Genomic DNA, 20267 nt, shown 5'->3' on the forward strand with positions numbered 1-20267 from the left:
AGACTGGAGATGTGGGAGTAGAGATTTCTTCTCACCGATCCCTCCTTAAAGAAATAATAAATTCCCCTTATTTTTCATTCTTCTTTTGTGTATTTCTTTCCCTTTCCCTTTTGCTTCCTCTCGAAAAACAAAGAAAATAGGCCAAAATTACACCCAGGGCCTATGTTTGTTTTATTTAAATATTTTTGTGATTGCTAAAATCATTATGATTCCCAAGGTACATTTATATCTTTCCCCTCTATTAAAATATGAACACTTAGTGGGCAACAGTGTCTATTCTCCCAGCTTGTCTCTAACCATTGCCAATTTCTGTTTTTGTCATGGTTACCATCTGATGGCAGGTTGTTCCCCTCTACTCCCCTCATTTTATTTATTTACTTATTTTTAAAAAAATCTGAGGTAGGTTGTTAGAGTTGTCTTAATTTGTATTTCTTTTGTTATTAGTGATTTAGTTTTTTAATGAGTCTTGATAGCTTGCTTTTCTTCTTTTGAGACCTATCTACTTATATTTTTCATTTGTTGGGAAGTGGCTTCTGTTTATATATTTTTGAACCACTTTTCTTTATATTTTAGATATTAGACTTTAACAGAAAATTTTCATAAAAATTTTCCTCATGTAACTATTTTCTTTCTAATTTTGTGAATTTTACTTCCTACTTATTTCCCTTCAATTATCCTTGATATTCTTGATCCTCTAGATGTTTTTATTTCTACAAATTAACCCTTTGTAAGTTTAATTGGTATGGTATGAATACATTAATTTTGTTTATGCAAAATCTTTTCAATTTTATATAATCAAAGTTGTCCATTTTATTGCCCATGATCCTGTCATTTTTCAATTTGGTTAAGAACTCTTCTCAAGTCCGTAGGTTGTTCCTTTAGTTTCTTTATTATCTTTATACCTGGATCATGAAATCATTTAGCAAACATTATACATAGTATATAGTGTGAAATGTTAGTTTAAACTTAATTTCTGCCAGATTATTTTCTAACTGTGTTTGTGAACTCCTTAATAGCTGAATACTTTAAATTATCAAACATTATGCTACTATGTTCATTTGCTTCTACATCTTCTGTTCCTAATCTAGCTTTTTGATTATTTTTTTTTTCCTATTTTTAAACAGTACTGTTGACAAGTGATAATTGGCTTAACTAGTATGCCCTTCTCTCCAATCCCACCACATTCTTGCTAGAATGGCACCATTAAGGTTAAGTTTCTTACTACTCTCCATCTCATTTCTAGTTTCCTGGTTCCAAATCATTCCCTTTTTATTGGGTAATTTAGAAAATACTTTTATTTTACTAGCCCAAAGATAAGAACCCTATAGATAATCCTTTGTCTTAAATGAGATATAACTGTGAGCCCAGAGTGATTTTGGGCCTTCAATTAGAGCATAGATTTGTCCTCCCAATCCCATGATTTGCTGATTACTACAGGCTCAAAGGTTCATACATTGAATGTCCTTAATAGTAGCTGTGTTCCTTCTCCCTCAGTGGATAGCAATAATATTTACTTAAATTATTTCTGTGTGGAATGAACTTTTCATCTGGACTTTCCTGCATGACAAGTACCAAATAACTTTATTGATTACTGCTCTGTAGTATGGTTTAAAATTTGGTACTATTAAGCACTTTTCTTCCCCCTCTTCTTCTTCTTCTTTTTTTTTTTTTTCATTATTACTTTTGAAATTCTTGACCTTTAGACTTGAGAGTGGTTGGGAAAGGCCTCATGTTAAAGTTGACTTCACTAAATCAGTCTGCTACTACCTCCATGTATGACTTTGAGAAAGTCAAAGCTTTCCAGGTCTGTTTCCTCATCTGGAAAAGCTAGAATTTCTAAGGGTCTTTCTTGGTCTAGATAGACTATAAAACATTTATGAAATGCTGCTTCTTCTTTTGTTCTCATCCCTGGGCATTCAGAACCTCCCTTGTGCTCCATACTACAAGCCAGAAAAGACCAAGAAAAATAGCCCAAACTTTCTGACATCCCAATAAAATATTTATTATTTCAAGAAATAAATCCTTTACAAAGGATTTTTCTTTACAAAGAGAAGAAGACAAGGAGGGAGAAAGAAAAGGAAGGGAGATATGAAGACTGAAGAGAGGAAGGCAAGGAAGAAAAAGAAAAAGAAAAAAGTTTCTCTGTTGCTTCCCTTCAATCCCCACCCCCTGAATCAGGCCCTTGTTCTCATGTTTTTTTGTGTGTGTGTTTTTGGCAAGGCAATTGGGGTTGACTTGCCCAAGATCCCACAGCTAGTAACTGTTAGGTTTAAGTGTCTGAACTCAGGTCCTCCTGACACCAGGACTGGTGTTCTCTCCGCTGTGCTATTTAACTGCCTCCTCCCTTTCCCATCCCCAAGACTTTCTGTTTCCCTAGTTCCTGCTTTTGAGCAGAATGGGACCCATTCAGTCAGAATGGGGCTATCTTCTTGGTCTAGGAACTTAAAACAGATCTGGAATGCTGCTCTACACTTCAGGAGCATTTCTTTCTACCATAATTTTTAAGAGAAGGGATAAAGGGGAGGAGTGGTGCTTGATGTTGCATGTCAGGATAACAGGTAGCTCTCAGTGGGGCAGATAATCAGTAAAGGGAGGGGAGGTGTGGCAGTATACTTGGATACCCAGATCTTTCCAAGCCAGGAAGGCTCTGGGCCTGCCTACTCTATCTGTAAAGTCAAAGAAATGAGAGTGAAAGGGAGTTAGGACAGGAAATTTCCAGGAATTGGGACTGAGGATATGCTGCATAGGAGTTGATTAGTTTTTAAGAATTGACCAGAAGCCTGGGGAATCTGGAGGCAGGAGAGATAGTTTCTGTTGGGACAGGGAGGTTGCCTTTTTGAAGTGGGAGGGCAACTTTATCTAGGGTCTGTAATAACATGACTTAGAAACCCTATGAATTTGCCTGGAAGGCTTAGAGAAAGTCATCCTTTTTACTAGTCCTGGTCCTTACATAGCAGGGTCACTGATTTCGCACCATGGCGAGGCTGGATTATTTCTGATTTAGAACTAAACTTACTGCCTCTGGGTTAGGGAAAATAAATAGATTTCAAGTCCAGAATCCAAAGAGGGAATTTGGAATTACAGGATGGAAAGATCAGTTCCTAAGGCCTGAGTAACAATCCTTACACATCCAATACTAGCCCCTGCTACTTGAAGGGGGGTTGTGCTGGGACCCTAAACAGTTTAGAGCCATGGAGAAGGAAGTAAGAGATCATAGACAGCACCAATGACTACCAGGCTCCCTCTCATCTAACTTTTCCTCCCAAACATGACCTGCAGTGAACCAGGGTCCAGAGTGGTCATGCAAGTTCCACAAATAAAGGAAGTGGCCCAAAGACAGGCAGCATTAAGGTTCAATTTCCTCAGGTATCAAGATCAGGGAGGATAACAAAGTCCTTTCTTAGTTCTCTTGGTTGCATCCTTCAAACCACTCTCCTTCCCTGTCTTTGTTCCTACTCATCTACACATTAATGGCTCTTTTTCTGGGTCCAAGATGTCTAAAATCTTCCCTCTCTTGACCTACACATCTGGTTTGACAGATTATAGAATATGAAACCATGGGGACCTTCTAGATTCAGGTTGCTTTTTTTTGACCCATATCTTCTCCCCTCAGCTAAATCCCCTAGAATCTAGGCCTTTTAGTGGTCAAATCATGAGCCTAGAGTGAGATTGAAGGGATGAGACATCCTTTTCCCTTTCCCTCCTGGGAAGCTTGTTATTCCACTCTTACCATTTTCCTGCCTCAGAGAAGGACACATTACCGTCACTAGGAATGTCCCAGCCTGGAGTCAGGGAGGGTGGGTCATGGAGAACCAAAACTTCTGGTGCTTTCTCCTGGGAATAGGGCAGGGTAGCCAGGATATCCCAACAGTTCTCAGAGAAGGTGGGAGACAGGGGATGGAGATGAAGAGGAGGATAGAGAGGAAGGTTGGCACAAAGGAGGCCATTAGCAGCCCCTACCCTTGGCTCAACCCACAGATATCACAAGCAGTGCTGGCAGAGGGCCACTTGTCCCTTCTGGAAGTCTCGGCATGGGCAGAGGCGGCGGTATTTGGTGTTGGAGCCAGCGCAGCTATAGAGTATCGGCTCTTTCTGCAGGTAGCACTCTTGACCTAGCTGGGCAAAGGCCGGGTACAGGTGATTCATTTCTGACTCAGTTCGATCACAACTGACATTCAACCTGTGGGGAAAGAGAGAGGAGCACACACACATCTGAATACCCAGCTTCCCCCAATTCTAGCAGGTCCAAGGAAGCTTCCCTCCCATGTACCACCAACTTGGCTTCCTATTAGCCCAGGTTACCAACAGATTCCTTCCCCCTTTCCTCACTTTCTCCCCCTCTTTACTTCCATCTCAGTGGCTCCTGGTGGGGGGGATCAGCATGGAATACAGATGGCACCTCTTACTCTTCTCCCCACCTTCCCCCCCAGAAAAGATATGTAGGGAAAGGAATAACCTGGTCACTAACCAACCTGGTTTGACTTCCCACCAAAAGTCAGAAGAATATACTCTGAGAGAAGGTTTGAGGATAAGAAGTGAGAAGGGGTTCTATATTAAGCTACAACCAGTGTGACCTTGACTTAGGCCCAAATGCAGGTGAGGTAGAGAATTACTCAGAGGTTGCAACTAGACTCTTTTGAGTTTTAAAATGTCCAGGACCTCTGGAAAGATGTGTTTTTAGCTTCAGAGAGAGGGTGCTACATGTTAGAAATATAGAAATCAAGAGGAAGTTTAGAACTTAGATGCCAGTCCTCTTTGGGATTGTCAGAGGAGGCAAGAAAAACCACCCTGGGTTAAGAATGTTGGAGCTTAGAGATAGGCAAGGGAGGTAAGATGACATGGACAGGAAGTCAAAAGATAGAATTTTCAGTCTTGGTCTTGCCACTTATGTGTGTAACCTCAGATATTTGTCTCTCTGGCTAGTTTCCTCAATTCTAAAATGAGGGGATTATAACATATAATTTTTAGGGTTTCCTCTCTTCCTAGAGACGCTGAAGTGAAGGAGGGATGCATAGGCACTCACTTCAGGAAAGCATCCTGAGTGTTGAGGAAGTGGAAGAAGGAAGGTTCACATATGAGGCCCCTATCCAAGCAGGCATCTGTGCAGGTCCTTCCGGTCTCTGCCAGCCAGCCCTGAAATGAGTGGAAAGGAGGCCAGGCTTCCGAACCCAGGCTGGCATTGTGGGGCCAAACCAGGTGTGTAGTGTTGGGTGCCAGGGAAGCGGGGGCTCGAGCAGGTTGGGGTGGACCCACCAGTGGGGAGGGTTCTGTGGTTGTGCAGAAATCCTGCCAGGAGGAAAGTAAAATTAGGAAAGAGAAATGGGTAAAGATGAAGCCACAGGGGAGAAATGGGCATAGATAAATTGGCTTTTAGTCTCTTCTCCTTTCCTTTCTTCTTGGAGAAGAGGAAACAGCATAGTCACAACTGAGTAGTATGATATATAGAAACAACATTAAATTTGAATCAAAAGGGTTGGGGGTCAAATCCCTACTCAGCTTCAATCTCTCTAATTTGGTTTCCTCTTCTGAAAAACAAGAGAAGAAACTTAAGTAGATGACCTTTAAGAGTTAACACCTACCTAAGGATCAAATGAGACATTTATTTTAAAAAAAAAAAGAAGGTACTGGTTTTTTCCTTTCATTTTTTTTTCCTTTTTGAACTTATTTTTCTTGTGCAACATAATAAATGTAGAAAGAACTACACATGTTTAACTTATATTGGATTACTTGCTGTCTAAAAGAAGGGGAAAGGAGGAAGGGAGGGAGAAAAATATGGGACACAGGGTTTTGCAGGGTGAATGTTGAAAACTATCTTTGCTTGTATTTTTAAAAACAAAAAGCTATTATTTAAAAAAAAAACTCAAAAAAAAGCATTTAACATAATGACTAGCACCTCTTACTCTTCTTCCCACTTTCCCCCCCAGAAAAGATATGTAGGGGGAGGAATAACCTGGTCACTAACCAACCTGGTTTGACTTCCCACCAAAAATCAGAAGAATATTTGGCATATTTAAAGTGCTTAATAAATGCTTGTTGACTGGTTGACTTGACTACCGTTCTATGGTGCCTTCACTTCCCTACTTTTATGATCTTTCATTCCAGTTTCTTCTATTCTTTCTCTTTTTTCCCCCTCTTCCTTTTTTTCATCTTCTTGGCTTGTTTTTTAGGTCTATTAATTGTGCTCCATTCCCTACTCTCTTACCATCCTTGGGACACTGCTGAGCTCCACCTGGGGAACTTGAAGCTAAAGAGGATGTTTTCCCCTCCTTTGACCTGCAAAACTCTGTTTATTTCTCTTTCTGGACTTCTTGCTTCCCAGTTTGTTTTTAATATTTAGATGTTTCCCTTTTTCAGAAAGGGAAATTTTCAGAAATTGGGAAAGTCATTACCTGAAGGAGGGAAAGGAAAACATGTGTCCTATGCAATCTACGAGTCTCTGCTCTCTATTCGCATCTCAGAAAGGTACCTCTGTAAATCCTACGAGGTCTATTCAAAACTTGCTGAATGTTAATAGAAACATTTTGTCATTAATATGCCCTGGACATATATACTTGTCACTATACTTGCCTTAAAGTTGTAAGTTCCTACAGAGCAGGAGAGAGATAGATGGACATTTTTCTTTGTCTACAAACTAGTACAGTTCTAGAATTGCTTAGGAGCTTGATAAATGCTTTTTAATTATGATAATTGAAGGCTTGTGGTAGCAGGGGTATACTGTAGAGGCTGCTCAGACATGCTGGGGAATTGTTAAATTTTAAGCATGAGCATTTGTACCTCAGAAATCAACAAATGTCACAAACAAAGATTTGATTTGTTGTTTTGTTGATTGTCTAGACTTTAAAATATTATGGAGAAAATAATAACAACACAGATTAAACATAAAAAGAGATATTGTGAGCAACTGTTTCCCATCCCCCTCTTCCCTGAAAAATAGTTGTTAAATGTTTATAAGCACACCACTGGTTGAATGGTATCATGGAAAGAACCCTGAATTGAGAATCAGGATATAGTTTTGACTCTACCACTAAATTTGAGCAAATTACTTCTCCTCTTAGATCTTTAGTTTCCTCACCTGAAAAAAGTAACAAGTATACTAGAGTAGAGCTTCTTAAACTTTTTCTATTCATACTCCCTTTTTGCCTGAGAAATTTTTATGTGGCCCTGGATATATATAATAGGCATAGAAATCAAACATTTCTTGATAGTAAATTATAATTTCACAATTTTCTTATTCAATTACATGACCTCATATGGAGTCAAGACTCATTTAAGACGCTAGATTTTAGGGTCATCTAACTCTGAAATTAAGTTTTTTAAATCCCCATATAAATCTGTTTTGAGAATGCTGATTAGTGTAAAAAGAATCAGAAGACAGGATGATCTTTAAAGACTAAGAGGTCTCTCCACCATTTAATTTATAGTTTGTTCCAGTTTCCTTCTTATGTATTATAAGGATGGGTTGGTTGGCAGGCAAAGAGTGAAGAAACATTTTTCAGGAGAAGGCCTTAGATGGGAGAGGAGAAGGTTTGGGGACTAACCTGATGCTGGATATAGGCATAGATTCTCTCAAGCATCCCTTCACATGTGTATTCATAGGGCAGATAGGGGTCCACCTGTAAGAAGAAATGGTGAGATGAAGACAGCAATGAAGTCAGCCCCTGACTCCAAACTGAGTCACTACCTCCAGAGACCCGGGCCTTTGGGAGACTCTAGATCAATTTATTTGGGGGGATATTGATAGAAAGAATATTCCAGGCATTGAGAAGTTATAAGTGGTTCCCCCCTGTTCCCCTAGCCTCTGCAGCAATCATGCTTAGTTTAGCATATTTCTATATACTTCAGTTTCTTCATCTAAAAAGTAAAAAATAATGATCCTTGTAGTACCTACTTCACAAGATTTTTGTGAGGATCAATCAATCAACAAACAATTCTTAGGCAGCTACCATATTGGATATTGTTCTATGCATTATGGATGAGAAGCAGTCTTTCCCCCCCAAGAGCTTATATTCTAGTAGAAAAGTGTGTGTGTCTATGCACATGCACATATGTGCATAGATATATGTATATAATAATGAAGGACAAATTACACATTCATATACATGCATATATACATCTATGTCCATGAATACACACATGTGTGTACATATGTACACAATGTTGAGTATATGTGTATATATACATATAAACGCATGTAGGCATATATATGCAAAAAAAAATATACAAGGTGATATTAGGAATGTGTATGCTGGTTACTGGGTAGTACACAAGAAAGTTAAGAGAAAGAACTGAAAGAGAGTGGTTCATCAGACAAAGCTGAGGTCTTTTTCAGTCCCCTACTTCCCTACTCACCAGTTGGCATTTTTAAAAATACCATTATAACATGTTTCTTATTTATGCTTATTTTTTTTCCTGGATGAGAACAACTCCATGAAATGAATATATATATATATATATATTTTTTTTTTTTTCTCCTCCCCTAAGAGAGGTTAAAGCTGGAGGATCTCTTAAGCTCAGAAGTTCTGTAGTGGATTACGCTGAACATGTGTCCACACCAAATTTGTGATTAATATGATGAGCAGAGAGCTCTGGGAGCAAGGGGCTACCAAGTTGCCTAAGATGTGGCAAACCAGCCCAGGACAGAATCAGAGCAAATCAAAAGTTCCCATTCCATTCAGAAGCAGAATTAGGCCCATGAGTAATTCCTGTACTATTAGCCTGAAGAAAATGGGGAGATCTAGTCTTAAAAAACATTGAAAAAAAGCTATTTTGGGGGTACTTCCAAGGAAACATAGCTGCAATGCAAAGGGCTTCCACTCACTTTTACTTTCTCAGGAATGGGTAATGGTAAAAGAGGTTTCTTAGAAGCTCAAAGTCCTGCAAAGCCCATGTAGGGCTGAAGGTAAGTTCATATACAAGATGATAGGAAACATTAGACTAAGATTCAAAGTACTTAAGTTTCAGTTCTTGTTCTGTGAATAACTAGCCATAGCTGGGCAAACCGTTTCCCTTCTCTGTGTCTTAGTTTTTTCTTCTCTTGCTAAGGTTCAGTATGGAACATATTATCTTTCCTTTTGAACCATATTTTCCTCCAACTTTCCCTCTTTCTCTTGAGAGAACCCATTCTTCCGGGAACCCAGGTTTATAATCTTAGTACCATCTCTTATTCTCCCACTCCGAAACCCAACACCCATTCCCATATCCAAATTGTAAATCAATGAAATTGACTTAAGTTCTTGTTAAAATTCTCATAGTAATGAGAGAGTTGGGAAATATTTAGAAAGGAACTGACTTCATCAAGACTAGTCATAGTACAAACCTTATTTCCTTTTTTGACAGGATTGTTGGATGAATAAATCCAAGGAATAGCTATAAATATTGGGACACCTAGATTTTAGCAAAGCATTTGATAAAATATCTCAGGCTGTTTTTTTGTGGAGGAAATAGATATTGATTAGACCAGGGTTTCTTAAATCCTTTCTACTCAGGACCCCTTTTTGCATGAGAAATTTTCCATGATCCTAGGTATACAGATATATAAAATAGGTATACAAGTCAACATTTACAGATAATAAATCATAATGTCATGTCCCCCACATTCAGTTACTTGACTCCTTATGGGATTGTAACCCACAGTTTAAGAATCTTTGAACTATACAATAGGATAATTGGATTTAGAGCTGGTTGAATGGCCAGATTCAAAGCTGAGTCATAATGATTCTAAATCATTGACTGTAGGTCTTTAATGCAGAGCTCTAGTATTTGGCCTTGTGCTATTGAATGTATTTTCAATTTAACATATTTTCAATGTCTTGGATAAAGACATACATGACATCTTTATCAAATTTTCAATAATACAAAGAGCTAAGATAATTAATATGCTGGATGACAGGATTAAAAAATGCACTGACATTGGGATGAATCTAATAATATAAAACTCAATATAGAGAAGTACAAAATCTTACATTTCCATTCAACTCTTACACTGTTCATTCATAAGTACAAAATAGAGAGGGTATAGTTATAAAGATCTGGGGGTTTTAGATGGAGTGCAAGCCCCAAATGAATCAATAATGTGATATGGCAATCAACTCTTCCCACCTTTAGCCCTCAATTTGTCTTAGATTAAAATCTGGAGTAATAAAGAATTTGATGGTGTTATTTTTTCCTGCCCTATTCAGATCATATCTAAAGAATTATGCTCAATTCTGGATCACTTTTAAGAAGGATATTGAAACAACAGGATGATGAGGGTTTTCAAATTTATATCGTGTTAGGATAAGTTTAAGAAATTGGATGTTTAATTGGAAGAAGGTAAGGATATTTGAGACCTCACATAGTAGATAGAGCCCTGAAGTTTGGAGGACCTGAATTCAAAATTGTACTCAGACACTTAATACTAGATGTGTGACTCTGGACAAGTCACAACCCCAATTGCCTCACCACCATCCACCCACCACCACCCACACAAAAAAAAGAGAGAGAAAAAGGAGAAAAGAAAGAGAAAGAGAGAAAGAAAAAGATGGAAGGAAAGAAGGAAGGAAGGAAAGAAGAAAAGAAGAAAGGAAGGAAGGAAGGAAGGAAGGAAGGAAGGAAGGAAGGAAGGAAGGAAGGAAGGAAGGAAGGAAGGAAGGAAGAAGGGGGAAGGGAGGGAGGGGAATAGAGATAAGGTGAAGAACTTACTGGAATGTATGAATTCTTTTTCTGTATTTTATTATTTCTGTGTTTCCCCTATGACCTGTATAATATGTGCAGACTCATATTTACTTGAGGCTTGGCCAGCTAGAAACATATTTTCTTAACCTGAACTGATGACACTTATTGGTATTTGACATTTATCGATATTTAGTCTATTAGCTGGACCACTATCTGTTGATTAAGCCTGAAGACCTGACTTTCTGTTTCCTAGAAATCAGGAGATTTTAGGGAAACAGAAATCTTCCATTCCAATCTCCTCAAATAGCAACAACCATTTAGATACCTCCCCCTCCCCTTCTCAATGCTTTCTTGTATAAAAGCTATGTATCTTTACTACTTCTTTAGCCCTCCTACCTCAAGCTTTCTCTTTCTTATCTCATGATGGGACAGCTCATTCTTTGGAGGTTTTCAATAAACAACTTTTCTGCCTTCTACTGAGTGACCTCTGAGTAATCATTTTGGGTAAGGGTCTTGTACATCCTTCACAGTTGGGGGCTCATCTGGAATGGAGTCTTTGGGGGAGACAGCTATGTGCACCCTGAACAGGGACAGGTGCCCACGGAGTAGTTTTCTCCATGCTCTCTGGCTCTGGGTGGGCAGCCTCCCTCCCCTCTTAGACAACGACCCAAGGCAGGGATACTCAGTGGAATGAAGAATTGAAGATTGAAGGAAGTAGAATCCTGATAGCCAGCATGTGCAGCCTGAAAAGAAACATGTGTTCTCGAGGTAAAGCTCTTGGGAAGTCTGGGGGTTTATTGGCTGGATTGAGGGAGACCCTGAGGAATTAGCCCTCTTAAATTTATTTTTGGTGTGGACTGCTGTTGACCCCAATGATAAAGGACTTTTCCTAAGGAGGCTCTTGGATGGCTGTGGGGGTGTGAGGATAACATAGGGCCTCCGCCCAGGCATGAGGGTAACATAGGACCTCCGCCAACACCTTGTTCGGGTCCAGGGTGGTATAGAAGCAGTCAAAAATTTGTATCAGGACGTTAGCTAGGGAATTTAAGACTGGAATGAACTTCCCAGATATGAAAGGGAAGAAAACTTGGAGGATGTATATCCCAGGATTATTTGGATATATCAGACTTAAATCTGGATGTAAAAGGTGAAAATAGAGTTTTGTGTATGTCTGTGTGTATGTCTGCTTTGCATTGCCTTTGTTCTGTGTTAAAAGTTAGAAAGCTCATAAGAGATAAGAATTCAGCCTCTGTTTTACAGGCTTAGAAAAATATCAGACTGAATTGTTGGTAGTTGGAATTCATTCAAAGTGGTATTCTTTCAAAGTGCTTCAGAATGTAATTTGGGAACTAGTTCTGGGCTTCTCAAGAAAAGAAAATCTTTTTTCTCTTTCTCTTCCTCTGTCTCTGGCAGTGGCTTTGCAGGAAGGGGGAAAGAAGGGGAAAAAAATAAAAACATAGATTGAAAGTTTGGAAAGTTTTGAGAAAATAGAAGAACAGTGGGTATCACTACTGTAAACAAGGAGCCTGTTATCAGAACTCAGCCAGAGAAAAGAATTCTCAAGGTAAAGCAAGGATTGGTGCTTAATTATTTCCTGATTACTAGAGAAAAGAAGTTTGAATGAAATATCTAGGTAGATTTTAGGAAATTTCACAAACTAAAGTACTGGTTAATTTTAAAATAACTTTAAATTGGTGTGTGTATTAAGATTGGAAACTTAAAATTGGAAATAAGAAACTGCAGATAGAGTAAGAAAGGTAAATAGGGGCGTACTGACCTGTTGGACCTGTGGGAAAACTAGGCATACTTCTAAGAAAAAAATTTTTTTTCCAGGAGAAGAAGTAAGTTTTTCTTCATGGAATTAGAGAACAGAAAGTTTAAGAAGACTAAACTGGGTAACTGTCTGCAATATTTGATTGAGAGTTTTGGGAATTTGCTATATTTTAAAGAGGTACTATAATTTTGAAATTGAAATAAAATTGAAATTGGATGAAATAATTTTACTGTTGTCTTGCACATGTTAGATTTATTCTGGGTAAAAATCTTAAGAATTATTTGAATATTGTGGCCTTTACATCTGAAGAGAAAAACTTTTCTTTTTTTTATTATTTGGTTGGACTTCAAATTAGAAATATAGGTTATTAAACAAAATGCCAGTAGCTTATCTTAGCGGGGGCTTGTGTTTGTATCTCCCTACTTAAATGGTATGTTGCTTTTTTAAAGTATTGAGTAATTTGTAAACTATATTATGAGTTTTATGAAATATGGTTCAAAATTAATTGTGAATCTTGAAGTTTAAAGTTTAAAAAAAAAGGTGATTTAAAGACAAGGGAAAAGAGATTGATTTACAAAAGCAATTAATAGTTTAAATAGAGCATCTAGTCAGAAGTATTTCGGAGGTTTGAGCAAGTAGACATTGGGAGGAGAACAGAGAGATGGGATAGGAATATGAAGGTGATTTAAGAAGGATTGATTAATAGAAGCAAATGATTTCAAGAAGAAATCAGGGGAAAAAGAAGGAACTAGTTGGAAAGGGTAGTCACAGAGAGACGGCTGTGAGACGGGATGTGTTTTTGTGGGCAGAGAGCAGCATAGCAGCAGTAGAAAGCAGCAGCCGCTTGGTTCCTTTGGCTGAAGAAAACAAACGGTCATTTAAAGAGACAAGCTACTCTTTATAAGATGTTAATTGATTGAATATTTGTTTCTTTAGATACATAATGGTTATGAATATTGAAGAATATGATCAGAAATGTGATCTATAGTTTGATAGGGTTATTTCAAAAAGCTTAATTGATGTTTTCAAGAACTTTTCAGATTCTTTTTATGTGAAAATAGAAAGTTTTAATTAACTGTATTGATGCCAATTATCTGAAAGGGACTCTAAGGATAATAGTTTTTGCCTTCTTCCTTTTGAAAATGTTTTTGTTGTGAACCATATGTAGTTTGGGATTTTTCTGTGTATTGAGTATTTTAAAAGCAAAATGATTGGTATAATATTCAATTTATTCAAGATGCAACATCTACTTGGGTATATAAGAATTGTGTGCCTTTTGGATAAATTTCTTACTATTGCTGATATAAGGCCATGGTAAATAACTGTTTGGGATTTGTTTGAAACTTTGGAGATAAAATTCTTTGTGTTTATAATTAGTGCTATTTGGAAATTTTAAAGCTCTACTCTCTGATGTACTAAAGACTGAGTTTTAACTGCTTATATTATGTTATAGTTATATTCTTGCATTTTTTCCTCCTGTGACTGATTTCTATGATCAGAACAATAGTTAATAAGAATTGTCAATGCAATTCAAATATATCATACCTTGCTGCTTCCAATCTGGTTATATGTAATCATTATATCCTAAATACTTAGGCAAATAAGTATTTAGCCTGGTCATCTGTCTGTTACTGGATATTTGTGTCTGTGGATTTCAGGATTTTTTTTAATGTTTCTAAATGATAAGAGGACAATTTACAATGATCTGTGAAACCTAACGGCTATTTATTGGGATTATAGCTGTCTGCCTGTCCTGTGAAGCAAATTTATTCCTTCACATAGGAACTGCTGGCCAATCTATACTGGCCTCCCCACATGTTGTTGCAGCTCCAGGCTGTTTTAACCTTGTTAAATTTGGTTTTTTGTTGTTCTAGATTTTGGTCAAATTACAAATTATTGAACCTCTTCTGAGACATGGATCGGCCCATCTGAAGCTTTGATTGACACCATACCCATGACCCTGCTTGGACTGAGAGCCAGTTCTTCGCCTATTTATCAGCCCAAAGCAGCTAAGGTTGAGACCATCACCCATGCTCCTGATGTAATTTGAACTGATATGTTCAACTGATTGAACTGATTTGGGGGACTTGGGAATGGTTGGCGAATGACTGTTAAACTCTGACTCAGTCATCTATTACTGTATGTTTAAGATTTGGGATGGCAATTGTTAAAATTGGTAACTGTTGCTGTTAAGGAAGTTATAATATATTTATAATATCTATGTATGTTCACTTCAGAATATGTAATTGTTTGAGGGATTTGATTAGATTTTATTTTTTTTTAGGAAACTCCTCCTGTACTAGTCTGTTATGTATAGGAACTTTAATTCACTTTTTGGATTTATATGTGGATAGTTATTTGACTATTTACTTTTTTTTTTTGGATGATTCTTTTCCATGAGGGAAAAAAAAAGGAGAGGAAGAGATGGGGAAACTGGTGGATTTTTCTTAAAATATTATTCACGTTGCCTTAGATACTTCGGCTACACTCCCCTATATCACCAGTTCAGATTGAATTGGAAATCCTTAAGCAGTCCTTTTTGTTTTTACTATGCTTTAGCTTTGAAACCCCTTATTCTGTGGAATTGCCCTGGCAGACTCAGTTTTGGGGACTATTCTGTTTTTAAGAAATCTCCAAGATAAAGACACCTGTCTTGGGACTGGCAGTCTCCAGCCCTGTAACCCCAGTTTCTTAATTGGTATCTCAACATTTTAAATAACATTACAATTTTGAGATCAAGCCTCTAAAGTTTGGGGTTTGCCTGACTTCGTGGTCTAACTGTGCGTGCTCTGATAGCACTGCTCAGAAATCTGTATTCTAGTAGTAGCCCTGTCTGTCCCTCTGGGTGGGCACAGGTCCAAGCCTCACCCTTCTCCCCTGGAGTGGGTTGCCCCTTTGAATGAGCAGCATGACTGTCTTGAGTCCTGTTATTCCTATATAAGCAGAAGCTGAGTTAAGTGCACAAATGACTGCAGACCACCTAACACAGTGAACTGTCCATCTAAAACTGGATTCTCTGGCTGAGTTGAGGGTCTTTGTACTGCTGATAATTCTGGGGTTGTCAGGAAGAGACTTGTTCTTGCCATAAGTTCTTGCATTTTCTAGTTTCATTTTGATTTATTTGCCTCACATTGGATTGGTCAAAATTATGGTGCTGAGACCTTCCAAGTATCTATGGTAGGTAATTCAATAATTCAAATATTCAGGAGAATGTGTAATGTTGTGTCTCAGTTTCCCTAGATTGTCATTTTTATTTATCTTTGTATTTTTATGTTTGCCTAATGCCAATCTGTTCTGTGATAACTGTTTCTAAGATAGTTGATGGAAGCAATTTTTATGGTATGAACTTATTGCAATCAGTGGTATTATCCTATTGCTACTATGTCTACCCTTTATAATTACATTAGTAACCAATATAGTTCAATGGTTCCTATCAACATATTGCATACAGAAAATGCTATTAAAATGATGATTCTTCAGAGAAAAGGCTGGAATGTATTAGAGAGGGATGATCTTGATGGTGAACTTGACAAGCAATGTATAGATATGATAACTGATTTTAAGCAGTATGTAAGTTCTTCATAGAAATATGATAAAAATTATTTACATAATAGAAGGGAGGAGTTGTGGGGAATAGAGATAAGGTGAAAAACTTATAGGAATGTATGAATTATTTTTCTGAATTTTATTATTTCTGTGTTTCCCCTATGATCTGTATAATATGTGCAGGCTCATATTTACTTGAGCCTTGGCCAACTAGAAATATATTTACTTAACCTGAACTGATGACATTTATTGGTATTTGACATTTATCGATATTTAGTCTATTAGCTGGATCTTTATCTGCTTGATTAAGCCTGAAGACTTGATTTTCTGTTTCCTAGAAATCAGGAGATTTCACCTTCCATTCCAATCTCCCCAAATAGCAACAACCAATTAGATACCTTCCCCTCCCCTTCTCAATGCTCTGTTACTTGTGATGTAATTTCTTGTATAAAAGCTATGTATCTTTACTACTTCTTTAGCCCTCCTACCACAAGCTTTCTCTTTCTTATCTCGCAATGGGATGGCTCATCCTCTGGAGGTTTTCAATAAACAACTTTTCTGCCTTCTACTGAGTGATCTCTGAGTAATCATTTTGAGTAAGGATCTTGTACATCCCTCACAGAAGGAAGGAAGGAAGGAAGGAAGGAAGGAAGGAAGGAAGGAAGGAAGGAAGGAAGGAAGGAAGGAAGGAAAGAAGGAAGGATGGAAGGAAGGAAAGAAGGAAAGAAGGAAAGAAGAAAAGAAGGAAAGAAGAAAGGAAGGAAAGAAGAAAGGAAGGAAGAAAAAGAGAGAGGGAGGGAGGGAGGAAAGAAACAAACTTTTCCTGTATAGAGAAGCTAGGTGGTGTAGTAGATAGTGCACCAGCCCTGGAGCATCTGAATTCAAATCCAGCCTCTGACACTTTCTGATACAGTGACATGGACCCTGTGTTACCCTGGGCAAGATTTTTTTTTTTTTTTTAGTTAATCAAGATAAAACAATACTTTTTCTACATGACTTTGAGCAAAATATTTAATTTTCTTGATTCTCAGTTTCCTCAATGAGAATGTGAAAAGGTTGGTTGAGATGAGCTCTTTAACCCAAGTCAGCTCTATTGCCCCATTCTGATTCAGGCCCTCATCAGCTTTTGTTTCAATCATGGCAATAGTTTACTAATAATTTCCTGATTTTACCTTCTTCACTCTCCAAACCATCTTTCATACACCTGTTGCTTTAATATTCCTAACATACAGGTCAGATCATGTTATTCCTCTGTTCATCCTTTTTTTTTTTTTTTTTTTTTTTTGGTAGCTTTCTATAATCTTTAGAGTAAAAATACAAACTTCTTAGTCTTGAATTTAAAATCTTTCACTATCTGGTTTCCACCTACCTTTATGGCCTTATTTCCACTATTCCATCTCCACCCACATATACTCTTACATACTACTAGCTATCATCCAAACTTGACCTGCCTCCAAGTTTTTCCTCAAATGCGTAGAATGGATTCTTTCTTCACCTTTTCCTCTTTGAATTCTAAACTTCTTTCAAGGACTACTTAGCCCCTCTGCTAAGGCTTTCTGTATTGGCTTCTTTTCCTCCTCAAATTATCTTGTTTTTACTTATCTGTTTACATGCCACATCCTTTTAGTAGGGAGGAAGTTGTGTAAGAGCAGGAACTGTTTCTTTTGTATCTTGTGTCCTTAGTACATGGAGACTGGCACAAAGGGAGTAATTAATAAATACTGATTGAATTATCTTTTCCAGATGTGACAATCATTGATTCCATGAACCTATACCCGAATAACAATGACAACAACAATAATAATAGTTGTTATTCAGTTATGTTCAGCTCTCCATGACCTCATGGATCATAACTTTTCTTGGAAAAGATACTGGAGTGGTTTGCCATTTCATTTGCCAATCTCCAGTGGATTAAGGCAAACTTGGGTTAAGGGATTTGCTGAAGCTCATACAGCTAGAAAGTATCTGACACTGGATTTGAACTTGTTATCCACTGAGGCCACTGCTGCCTCTAATAGTAGTAGTGATAGTAGCATTTAATGATAGCTAACATTTATAAAATATTTCCTATGTTCTAGGCACTATGCTAAATGCTTTACAATTATTATCATTTGGTCCTTACAGCAACAAAATAAATGCTATTATTATCTCCATTTTACAATTGAGGAAACCGAGGCAAATAGGTCAAGCAATTTGCCCAGAGTCACACAGCTGGTAAGTGTCTTCTATTAGATTTAAACTCAAGCCTTTCCAATTCTAGGCCCAGCATTCCATTCACTGAACCACTTAGAACCTCCCAGAACCACACTTTAAGAGATATGCCTGGACATTCATTCCTATGTTATTATTAAGTTGTGGCTGACTCATCATGACCTCTTGGACATCATTTTCTTGGCAAAAATACTCAAGTAGGATGCCATTTTTTTCTCTAGTGTATACCCATTTTACAGATGAGGAACTGAAGCAAATAGAATTTAAGTGAGTTTTCTCAAGTCCTACAGTTAAGAGGTATCCAAATTTAGATCTGAATTTAGATCTTCTTAACTCCAGACTACCCAATTGGCCCATACATTCCTGTTCATGGTCTGATTATATTACTTGACCTCTCAGTCACCATTTTAGCTAGACTTTTAGGAAACTGACCCTCTGGGATCAAACCATACTGGCCATGTCTATTACACTACCCTGCCATACTTCATTCTTTGTTGAACTAGTGGTTTGAAGTGTTACAAGAAGTGTGCTGCATCCCAGTAGGAGTTCAAACATTCTGATTCCTTCCTGAAATCTGTTTCAGACAGTCATGTTCCTGAAGGCAGCATCTGGAAGCTACCATCTGGAAGCATATTATATACAAAGCTCCAGGCCTAAGTTATAAATAAACACACCAAGGGAACAGATTTTCTTCTAAAAATGTTGTTCCCCATGCTTACTGACAGCAGAATTATTCCTTCTCAGTCGTTTGAAGCCCTTGTCAAACCTAAATTCAAAGCCTCAGCTAGTAGGCAAAGGTCCCAGCCAGATACTTCCTGTCATAAATATCCTGCCAGAGAAATCAACCAGACTAGAAATTATACCCTTTAGATCTAATTACAGGTGAGCACTATAATCAGTTTCAATAGACTGTTGAGCATTGATCCTGCTTATGAGTATTGGCTCCAGATTTGCAACAAGATAAAGAAAGAAGAGTTTTGATAGAAGATGTGTTTGGACAGAAGAACAATATTTTCTTATCACCTTAAAAGGTCTTTCTGCCATTAGAAAAAGAAAATTTTTTTTCTTGCCAACCAATCAGGAATCATTCAGTTGGAGGAAGAAAACATGAGAAATGATGAAAATGCTTTTGTATAAAGAATGAGTTTTATATTGTCTAAGAGTGTGGGATATTGCTTCTGTTTTGTATAAACATTTTGATATCTAATACCAATAGAAAAAGAACTTTAATGTATCCTGCTCAAAAATGAGTGTGAGGAGGGGGCAACTAGGTGGCATAGTGGACAGAACACCAACCCTGAAGTCAGGAGGACCTGAGTTCAAATCTGATCTCAGACACTTAACCTTCCTAAGTGTGTGGCCCTGGGCAAGTCACTTAAGCTCAATTGCCTCAGCTTAAAAAGTATGAAGAAATTCAAGTAGGATTTTGGATATTTTGGAGAAGAAAATGATCTGGGGTATAAGGTTTGAGGATTTGGATCTCTTTGTTATTATTTCCAATATGGAAATAATCCCTTGAATGTATGGGACCAAGAAACATCTCTTATTTATTCAAAACTAGAGAAATGTGGCTGGAAAGAAACACAATTTCAAGGATGTTAAAGAGATTGATATTGTTGGGAATATTGTTGGGAATTTCAAGGCAGAGGTGTGAAGTATATCCCTTTTAACTTGTGTATATAAGTTTTATGACTAATGAGTGTAAAACTAAGAAAATGAGAATTTAGTCAGTCATAAACATTTAAATGCCTAATTTGTGCCAGGTTCTATACTAAGTGCTGGACCACATAAAGATTTGGAGACTGAAGTGTGATTGAAATACTGTTGGATAGGAGAAATTTGGGGAGTTGTGACTTTTTAAGTAAAAGAGGAGCCTTTAAGAATCAGGAGACTTTCATTTAAACCACTGAAGTAGGAGGGAAATGGTCCAGAGAATCTAATAAAAGGTAAAGGCACAAGATGGGGATGGAGAGAATGCTCTACTGGTTGGCAAGATGACATCATTAGTCAAAAGCTCCAGTGAAAAGAACTATTATTCTTTTTTTGAAAGATGAAGTTTTTCATAAAGGCTTTTTGCTCTCTG

General features: G+C 37.5%; 1 protein-coding gene across 3 annotated transcripts in view; it reads right to left on the reverse strand.

The window, feature by feature from the left end:
• Window positions 1-1977: 1977 nt before the first annotated feature.
• MGAT5B (alpha-1,6-mannosylglycoprotein 6-beta-N-acetylglucosaminyltransferase B) overlaps window positions 1978-20267 on the reverse strand; it is a 132793-nt gene continuing 114503 nt past the window's right edge. For 2 of the 3 annotated variants that reach the window (XM_051995522.1, XM_051995520.1), the window contains 3 exons: window positions 7539-7613; window positions 5024-5286; window positions 1978-4180 (listed from right to left, as the gene is read on the reverse strand). In XM_051995522.1, coding sequence (XP_051851482.1) covers window positions 3982-4180; window positions 5024-5286; window positions 7539-7613 — 537 coding nt within the window. In that variant the 3' untranslated portion in view covers window positions 1978-3981. The remainder of the gene's footprint in view (window positions 4181-5023; window positions 5287-7538; window positions 7614-20267) is intronic. The other variant, XM_051995523.1, reaches the window with a different exon arrangement.

This window comes from Antechinus flavipes, chromosome 4 (assembly GCF_016432865.1).
Source record: "Antechinus flavipes isolate AdamAnt ecotype Samford, QLD, Australia chromosome 4, AdamAnt_v2, whole genome shotgun sequence".
Classification (NCBI taxonomy): Eukaryota; Metazoa; Chordata; class Mammalia; order Dasyuromorphia; family Dasyuridae; genus Antechinus; species Antechinus flavipes.